Raw genomic sequence first — 10550 nt, 5'->3', positions numbered from 1 at the left:
ATTTCCCATAAGTAGATAAGAGGATCAAGTTTAGCATATTAATTTAAGTGTGCTCAAAAATTCTAAAGAATACAGAATAAAGAATATTGAAGGATTGATCCCATGAACAAAACCGGATAATCCCAACCTTAGATCACGCCATATAGGAATTAGGAATAAATAGAAGTGAGCATCCATAGTAGGTTTGTTTCACAAATATAGAGATCGCAGGCAGCTTTAATCCATGCTCCCCCAAATCAATTTTTTTAAGACCGTCTGCACGAGACACAATGACAATACATACATTGGGCAAGATTGTATGGAGAAGAATGTTGTATACTCCTCACCACACGTAGAATGTGTTGGAAAGAAGGTCAACACTTCAAGCAGAGATTATTAAAATTTTGCCCATCCATTTCTTTTTGTACATTATGGAAATTAAGGAGATTATAACACACGGAAAGAAAAGGTAGGGGTAAATGACCATGCTGTTCCTTTTGTTAATGTCTTTGGAGTACTTGGAATGAGAGAGAATAGCTGTGACTTACAGTGAATGTTCACCCACAAGTGATACAGGGAGGGGGCAAATAAATGAAGCCAAAAGAGTGAAAAGTCATGAAATTTGCATTGACATCTCATATTTTAAACAAAACTAGAAGACTTATGCCTTATGTTTTGAATTGATGGGCGGTTTACTAAACAGGCAGTATCATCTAAAGTGCACGTGATACCTTTAGGCAGGCATACATAACATTTTGTTGCCGGAGGTGCAACTCCCTGAAGGACATTCTCATAATTGTGACAGCAACAAACTGAACTACAGAATAAGAAGTGAAGGAAACAACTAGAACAACCTAACATAAACATGTCACCTTTTTTTTTGGCTTGTAAGCATGTCACTTTTCATGTGATTGTAATGAAGCAATGTCATAAGGAAAACAACCAGAACGACAACATAAGCATGTCACTCTTTTTTTGACTTGTAAGCATGTCACTCTTCGTGTGATTGTAATGAAGCAATGTCATTGCTCTACCACAATGTATGCCCACACTCGAATCTACTTTTTTTTGCATCAACTCAATCCAACAACATCTCAAATCTACAGCAATATACATCTAGTGTTTAGACTTCACAAGTGTTCTTTTTTTTTCTGCTTATCTGAATTCCTTTGGTCTGTGTATGTAGGAAGGCTTTAAGGAGCTTCTTGTTGTATCAATTAAACGGAACCTCAATTTGAATCACTGAGGGTAGACGACACACATGAGCATAACCTTCGCATCTCACAGTTGCGCGTTGCCCTCACTTCACATTGGCCTCTCACAGTTGCTACGCTGAGTGGGGAATCAACACCACAAACGCACCTAGGTAGCAGAAACTGGACCTAACCCCCGTAAGATCCCTCCTACACGGTATGCCCCGAAAACAAACAATGGGGAGATAGCCCGCATTTCCGCGACGAGTGAAACCCTAACGAGGATTCCAGGTCATCGTCGCACCAGGCCGCAAATCGCAGCAGCTGAAGCGCGGCGGCGGCCATGCTAACTCGCACGCAGGAGCAGCACCACGGCCATAGCGAAGAGATCCGGCCAAATGATGCGGATTCCGAAGGGAAGCAGGACGAAGGGGAGACCAGCACCAACCTTGACGATGCGGCGGAGGTAGGGGCCGAAGAGCGGTGGGGCGGAGCGGGCCGCCCCCCGGCCCTTGGACGTCGTCGTCGGAAGCATCGTCCTCCCCTCCCGTTGCCTGCTGCTGCTCCGGCGATCTGCTGCCCGCTGCTGCTGCTGCTGATTCTACCTGTGGTGGTGGTGGTGGTGGTGGTGGCTGTCACAGCCCCGGAGCACGCGAGATCTGGCTTCCTATGCTTGAGTCGTTCGCTGTGCGCGATTTTTTTTTTCTCGTTGCTTCTTGGATCGCTGCTGCCTTGGAGCGTGGCTATCCACTGGACTAACAAGGACGCCTCCACCTAATGCTGCCACCCTCGGCCCATAAGGCCCATATCCAGTCACAGCTCCTCCCTCTCTTCGACCGCCAAAGTTGTCATGGAGCAAAGGGGATGAAATACACATCTCTCACTCGGTATAGAGAAGGGATTTTTGTGTTGTGTCGGTATTGTTTTGATGGTGATGCTCGCGATGTCTCGAAGAAAAGGTACCAACCCCCCCCCCCCCTTTTTTTGTCTTGTTGACGCTTTGGACCGACGTTGCCGAGCTTATGAGTTTTTTGTCCTCGTCGAGTCTCATGGACAACGGGCTAGTCATTGTTGTCCTTCGGTATGGCTTTGTGGACATCATTGATGAAAGAGCATGTAGCTCTTATTTATGATTTTGGTAAAAAAAAAAGAATGATATTCTATGGAAAAAATGATTTCATTGAGTTGTTTATGAAAAAAAATGTTCTACAGGTGATGCGTGAAGAAATTGAATGGATATTCGAGGATGAATGCCATGCAACCAATATATGCATCAAGATCGTTATGTTCGAGATATGACAGTATAATGATCAATCAAAGGCAAATAAAATGAAGAAATATCTTCACATGAGTTCGCTGAGTGAATCAAGGTGCTCGATATGCAGTTTCATGTGAAGATGAAGAAATTTCTAAGATGAAGTTCACTCAAGGAACTCATAAGTGATCGTGCTTGAGTTCATCAGTTAGCCAAGGTTGATCAAGTCTTAAAGCATATAATTCAAGTGAAGAACTTGCTGAGCGCGGAGTTGATGAAGGAGAATTTATGCGCAACGTTGAGTGGAACCCCAAGAGGAAGGTATGATGAGCACAGCAGGAAGTTTTCCTTCAGTAAGAAATCAAGTTTTATCGACCGGTAGGAGAAAAACGTTCTCTCCCGAGGTGTTGCGAACCAACTCGTGGCGGGGAGCGCGTCGCCGGCATCGACGGCAACGTGGAGACCGCACACAAACAACCAAGTACTTTGTCCCCAACTTTCAGCGAGGTTGTCAAGCTCACTAGTTTTGCTGAAAACAAAGTATTAAACGAACCGTGTGGAAGAAGAATTGTTTGCAGAGAACAGAACAGAAAAATATTGTAGAAGATTGCAATTAATAGAAGAAGGACCGGGGTCCACAGTTCACTAGAGGCGCCTCCCCAATAAATAAATATGATGGATAAACAAATTACAGATGGGCAATTGACAAACAGAGATTCTACGCTAACATGGAATCTGAAGGTGTTGATCGACCAGAAGGAGAAAGACGTGACTTCTGAAGGTGTTGATAGCTGACTTGTGGCAGGGGAACTACCAGTGTCAGCAACAACATGGAATCTGCACACAACACAATCAAAATACTTTGTCCCAACTTACAGTGAGATTGTCAATCTCACCGGTTTTGCTGAACACAAAGGATTAGACATATAGTGTGGAAAGATGATGTTTGTTTGCAGTGAAATGAAAGAGAACAGTGCTTGCAGTAAGTAAACTGAACATGATATCAGTGTAAATAAAAGGACCGGGGTCCAAAGTTCACTAGAGGTGTCTCTCCATAAATATAAATAACATGATGGGTGAACAAATTACAGTTGGGCAAATAACAGAATAAAGATCATACATGATAAGATGATTACCTATGAGATTCGTTTGAGCATTACAACGTAATACATAGACCGTAATCCAACCGCGTCTATGACTAATAATCCACCTTCCGGTTATCGTCCGACCCCTTTCAGTATTAAGTTGTAAGCAACAGATTATCGCATTAAGCAATGTGTGTAAGTTAAACAAAAGAATTACCCTTGGATAAAACATTGTTGTTTTCTCCTAGTAGCAACAATACATCTATAATATTAGAAGTTATTGTCACTCTTCCAGAAAACTAGAGGCATGAACCCACTATCGAGCATAAATACTCCTTCTTGGAGTCACAAGCATTTACTTGGCCAGAGCAACTACTAGCAACAGAGAGCATGCAAGATCACAAATAACATATGACAAGTATATAATCGATCTCAACATAGTATTCAATATTCATCGGATCCCAGCAAACACAACATGTAGCATTACATAAAGATGATCTTGATCATGATAGGCAGCTCACAAGATCTAAACATGAGGCACAAATTGGAGAAGACAACCATCTAGCTACTGCTACGGACCCATAGTCCAGGGATGAACTACTCATGCATCACTTCGGAGGCGGGCATGGCGATGAAGAGGCCTCCGGTGATGATCTCCCTCTCCGGCAGGGTACCGGGAAGAGCTTCAGAACCCTCCCGAGCTAGGGTCTGCGATGGCGGTCGCGAAGGAACTTTTCGTGAATGGAGGCTTGGGTGTTTAGATTTTTTCCGAGATCGTGAATAAATAGGCGGAAGGGCGAGGTCGGTGGAGGCCAGGGGCCCCAGACCACCTCTTGGCGCGGGCCCACCCTTGGCCGCGCAGTGGGGTGGTCTGGCCGCCATGTGGCGCCTCTTCGTCCCCTCTCTGGACTCCGTCTTCGTTACGGTAAAATATTGATTTCGACTTTTGTTTCGTCCAATTCCGAGAATATTTCCTGTACAACTTTTCTGAAATACAAAACAGCACAAAACAAGGAACTGTCATTGTGGCATCTTGTCAATAGGTTAGTGCCGGAAAATGTATAAAAGTACAACAAACTGTAAGCAAATCATATATAAATTGGTGTAAAACAAGCATGGAGCATTGACGTGGGCATAACCCTTCGGGTACTCAACATTGCCATACCCGGTGCAAACTATGAAGGTGGACCAGTACGAGGACTCGACAAGCTGGACCTGCACGCGCCTCAACTTGGACTACAAGGAAAGAAGACTCCAATATGAATCCTACTAGGACTCTTGTAAACCCTAGCTTGGCTGATATATAAAGCCAGGCAGGGGCACCCCTTAGGGGCAGGCACAATCAGAAGCATAATCATAGAGGCGACACGCCTAGACACCGCAACCCGCGGTTTAGAACTTGTTATCACCAGATTTTGGCTAAATCGGGAGATGGGCCGCGATCAAGATGGGCTTGGAAGATTACATATGGAAGATCTCTGAAGCGGCCTTGCACGAAGAATTTGGGCTAGATTGCCCGTGTATCTTTAATTACAGTAGATTGTATCTAGATTAAAAGTTAGAGTTTATCTCGTGCACGGTTTAGTGCACGCCCACATTAGAAAGTCCCCTGGACTATAAATATGTACCTAGGGTTTATGGAATAAACAACAACCAACGTTCAACCACAAACAAATCTCGGCGCATCGCCAACTCCTTCGTCTCGAGGGTTTCTACCGGTAAGCACCATGCTGCCTAGATCGCATCTTGCGATCTAGGCAGCACAAGCCTGCCCACGTTGTTCATGCGTTGCTCGTACTGAAGCCTTTTTGATGGCGAGCAACGTAGTTATCTTAGATATGTTAGGGTTAGCATTGTTCTTCATATTACATGATGTCGTAGTGCAACCCTTGCATGTCTAGCCGCCCTTACACCTATCTTAGGTGTAGGGCGGCACCCCGCTTGATCATAGTTTAGTAGATCTGATCCGTTACGGTTGCTCCTTGTTTCATCAAGGATTAGTTTAACATCCGCAATAGTTAGGCCTTACAAAGGGTTGGAGGATCCAGCGGCGTGTAGGGTGGCGTTTGCTAGCCCTAGAAAGGATGTTCCGGGATCAACCTCGTGTTGGTTTTTAGGCCCTGTCTAGGATCGGCTTACGGTCACCGTGCGCGAGCGCGAGGCCCAATCGTGAGTAGGATGATCCGATTATGCGGTGAAAACCCCAAATCGTCGTAGATCTGATCAGCTTTATCTTGATCAAGCAGGACCACCATATATTCGGACACCTCGTCTGAATCATGGGTGGATCGGCTCTTTGAGCCGATTCACAGGATAACCTGAGAGCCGATCGAGGCTCGCATTTAATGTTTACGTGTGTGCCCTCGCAGAAACTAAGCGAGGCATCATCCACACCTTCCCGACCAGGTATAGGTCAGGTGGCACGCCCTTGTGATAAACATCGGACGTGCGACCGGGAGGCTTTGCGGGCCGTCGCTCCGAGGGACCGGGGCCAGCCGCAGCCCCTAGTTGTTCCCGGCTCTACCGTGTTGCCCGTCTCTCGCCCGCCGGGGGTTTCGACGTCAACACATTCTGGCACGCCCGGTGGGATAACCTTCAACATCCACCACATCGCCGTCTGCATCCGAGATGGCGGAAAGCACTCCGGTCAAGTACGAGGATCTGCCTGATGAACTCAAGAAGAGACATGACGAGATCAAGGCAACCCTCGAAGCCGAACTCATCGGCTCTTTCCACAGAACTCTCTCCCATGGCGTCAAGTGGAAGGGGTTCTCACATGAAAATGCGTTCCAGGTCCGTCCACCGTTGCCATGCGCATCAGCAGCACCGGAAGTGCCGGGTTCACCGGCCTACGTCATCAACATGGTGGATCTCAGCCACTCCATATGCCAGCCAGAGTTCTCCTTTGGCGTCAACATGGCAGGGTTTGCAAGCCGCCCTGGCAAAGATGAAGCAGAGCAGCCACTCCCGTGGCAAGGATAAAGAGGAGGCCGATCCATGCGACCGGCCCCAAGATGATGACAGACGGTACCTGGCAGAGGAGGAAGTGAGAAGCGTGCGGTATCAACGTCCACTCTCCGAGCATCTCCTCAACAAATATGAGCAGCAGTACGACCGACGTCGGCACTACGACGTAAATGATGAGAGAAATTGTCGGTCCGATGCAGAGGTCAGGAGGTACCGTCAGCATGATGGAAACAACGGCGGGTACAATCGTCACGCTGAAGGAAGGTCAAGGGGGCAAGATGACATGGATAAGCACTGGGACTGCCCTTTCTTCAAACATTGCTGGGACTCAGGAATGAGCCGATTGCCAACAATCGAGAACTGCCCGGAATGCAAACAAAGGAAGAAGGACGCCGCTAATGTGTCCATGTTCAAGCGTCTAGGGCCTCTCCCGCCTCGGCACAAGCATGCTGAGTCCGCCGGGTGGAAGATCTCGAGGAACTAGAGGACGATGATGAAGAAGACAAATATCATCGGCCCGGTGGTGCCTCGATGGGCTCAGCCGTTCTCGAAGCGAAGGGTTCAGCGTCTGCGTGGGCTGGAAGAAGCTGAAAGATTGTACCTGCACACGCTAAGGAAGGCACGGCCTGATCTGGCCGCCAAAATTCGGCGAACCCTGGACGAAGAAGGTCGGCCGCAAAGAAAAGAGTGGCGCGGCGCCCCAAGCAGAGGAAAGACGATGATGATACATCGGCTGGCACAAATATGGTCTTCATTCTTCCAACGGAGTTTAGCGCTCCAAGATTATATGAAGCACCTGTGGCGCAATTAGACTGCGGCCCACGGCCGGTCATCTTTGAGAAGCCGAAAGAAAGAAGTTACGGAGCATCCGAAGGCCCCGTACTTGCGAGGATACATCAATGGGCAGCTTCGTCAACAGGATGTTGGTGGACACCGGAGCGGCAATCAACATTATGCCATACTCCATGCTACGTCGGTTGGGACGCTCCAGCTCGGATCCGATCAAGACCAACGTAACACCGAGCGATTTCAACGGCCAAGCATCCGACGCACAAGGTGTTCCGAATGTGGATCCGACCGTAGGAAGGAAAAGCTGTCCCTACGACGTTCTTTATCGTCGACAGCAAGAGTACCTACGCTGCCCTACTAGGGAGAGATTGGATCCACGCCAATCGTTGCATTCCATCCACGATGCACCAATGCCCGATGCGATGGGATGGAGATGAAGTAGAAGTCGTCCACGCAGATGATTCGAGTCGAAGTTTCAACGGCCGGCATGGACGTTTGGGAGACATCGGGCCAAGAGCCACTCTCGGGCATCAATTTGGACGACTGCGAGCGCATCGACGTGACAAAGAACGGGGTTAGGCTGGTATTATCCACGAGCCCGACCGTGTAACAAAGCAAACGTCGATGAACAAACGTGGCGAGGCTGATCTTTGTGATCGGCCCCAAAAAAGTCCATGAAGGAACATTACAAAACCTTCATCGAACAAGCAACGTGGAGGCCGATTCCAGCAATCGGCCAAAATTATCCTCTCCATCCATTCTGCCTGGGTTCAACATGTTATCCAACAGAGCCGACACCATCAATTCTCTTGACAGAATCGGCTCGGGGGGCACCTGTGTGGATAAAACACGAGGATATGCAGTAGAAGTAGCTCATCCTTTGGTGATGGGTATTGGAGTGTGGGGGCCGATGCATAAGTCGGCCGTAAAAAAAAAAATTCAAAAATTCGAAAAAAATTTAGCACAGCCGATGCAGCAGACATCGACTTGAGGATATGAAAGCCGATGCATGGCCATCGACTCAAGAGGAATAACTGGTACGTTCAGAGGGTTAGTGGAGCACGAAGGGAGATTTTAATGGAAGAACTCCTCAATGGAGTGGTTTAAGGGCTCGGATCCTCTCTTCAAGAACAACGCCAAGAGCAACCTGGACGTGCAGATCAGGTCAAGGATGGATTTCCTCAGATCTACCGAAGGAAGGGGGCCGATCTAATCAACAAGGCGCCAGGAGTAGACTGAAAAGCTCGGGGGGCAGCTCGCCCTGAAATTTCTTCGCTCTAAAGAACCGATTTTTGTTGGAATCGGCTGATGCTCGCATTACGAGTTGGAAACCGAGGATGACCGACATGGTCGGCTCATCTGCTATTCGCGCCCGATCGAAGCTCGGGGGCAGCTTGCCCCGAAGGATCCTTTGCTACAGGAAGCCGATTTTGTTGGAATCGGCTGGCTCTGTATCACAACTTGTCTGAAGAATGGTACTGATGTTGCAAAATTATCAGTTTCACCATGCCAGTTGATGCAGCGACAAGCCCAGGGCTCTGTTGGGGACACCTACTCAATACCAGATTGCCAGCCTGCTGGATCGACTGTATCGACTGTCGACGGATGAAAGGTGATCAACTGGTTGGCCCCGCACGATAGCGCTCTCAGGCATTGTTGAGCCCGGGCCTGTTTGCCTGAGTTACGGGTCCTCATCACTGTTTCCACCCCGGCTGAGGCTCGGGGGGCAGCTTGCCACGAAAGGTCCTTTACTGTGAGGAGCCGATTTTGCTGAGATCGGTCGGCTCTGCATTTCAATTTGTCGCGGGAGATGGCTGCTCATTAGAAGACCGAAGCGAGGATCATAAACGTCCACTGCAGACCATCACAAGGGAATTTGTGGACAAGTGATACCTGTTCTGCGGAAGCGGCGGCTTCAACGTTTGAGTTGACCCACAGCAACGATCCTGGGGCTCTCCTCGAAAGCAAAGAGGATCCGAAGAGAAGGATGCGGCAGAAGAATGTCTGAAATTTAAACGTTAATAAGGAGACTGGACATTATTTCAGGAATTTTGCCGCTAAGTTTAACATGCCATCCGGTGGGATCTGCATTTACAAGTCCTAAGGTTTGCACGATTATGGCTTGGCCTTGTTTGATCGGGAGTTTGGGTCCGGGTGGATCTATCTCGAAATTTATCGTGAGGGACCGATGCGCTGCCGTCGGCTCACTGGGCTTTGACCAAATTGACAATCGGCAGAGTCAGTACGAGGGACAATCGGCTAAATTATCCTAAAGGAAATCGGCAAAATCAAATTGGGGAATTTCTTCATTGATAAACCAGATTTCTTACACAGAAGAGCTGATTGCCCTCAAAAGGGAGTGCTAAGGGGATACATTGCCCCGTCTCTCGCTATCGATCCTAGCTAGGGGTCCTATCTACGGGCTGTTGCAGCCCTCGTCATCGCCGTCATCGCCGTTGTCGGCGCTGCTCCCGGCCGGCTCGTCATCGCTGCTCCAGCGGCCGCCGGCAGGACATTCGTTGTCCTCATCCTCCTCGTCGTCGTCATCGCCGTCGCTGTCGAAGTCACTCAGATTCCCCGGCCAGGGGCAATGGCGCTTGGCCGGCGGCTCGTCGGGGAGGCTGTCGTCGTCGTCCTCCTCCTCTTCTTCCTCCTCCTTCACCTCCTCAGAGGTGGTGAAGTCTGCCCGGAGAAACGATCGTCATCGCTCTCCTCCTCCGATTCCCCGTCAGCAAGGAAGCGGAGGTCGCTCTCCCCGTCGGTCAAGGATTTGTCATCCTCGGACCAGACGGAGGAGTCGTGGTCCTCTTTGTCCCACGCCGTTGGGGCGAGGATATCGTACGCCGCCTGCGTACCCCACTCGGGCGTCGACTCTCGGATGGGAGAGGACACGTAGGAAAGATCCGACGAAGAAGAAGAAGAAGAGGAAGAAGACATGGTGGCAGAGGAGGGTTTTTTGGAGTGCTAATGCGGAGGGGGTGAAGAGGAGAACTGTTCGATGCGGTTAAATAAAAGGAGATGGGGATTTAATTTTCGAGCGGTTTTCGAGGACATGGTGCCAAAGCGTCCAAATCGTGCAGAGAAGTTGGGAAGGCAAGTCGTCATGATGAAGCGTACTGCGGCGGTTCTGCTCTGCTACGACATGACCCCTCGGGGAAAAAACAGAGTGGTTTTGAAATTATCATTACCAAAACCAGGGGGGCATGTGTTATTGATGACCCACAAGTATAGGGGATCGCAACAGTCTTCGAGGGAAGTATTACCCAATTTATTGATTCGACA

General features: G+C 48.8%; 1 protein-coding gene across 1 annotated transcript in view; it reads right to left on the bottom strand.

Moving 5' to 3' along the window:
- Nucleotides 1-1715, bottom strand: part of LOC124652800 (protein unc-50 homolog) — a 4905-nt gene extending 3190 nt beyond the window's left edge. Inside the window, exon 1 of the mRNA XM_047191842.1 lies at nt 1621-1715. Coding sequence (XP_047047798.1) covers nt 1621-1707 — 87 coding nt within the window. The 5' untranslated portion in view covers nt 1708-1715. The remainder of the gene's footprint in view (nt 1-1620) is intronic.
- Nucleotides 1716-10550: the final 8835 nt, after the last annotated feature.

This window comes from Lolium rigidum, chromosome 5 (genome assembly GCF_022539505.1).
Source record: "Lolium rigidum isolate FL_2022 chromosome 5, APGP_CSIRO_Lrig_0.1, whole genome shotgun sequence".
Lineage (NCBI taxonomy): Eukaryota > Viridiplantae > Streptophyta > Magnoliopsida > Poales > Poaceae > Lolium > Lolium rigidum.
Note: the sequence above shows the minus strand (reverse complement) of the source record. Positions and strands in the feature narration are given on the sequence as shown.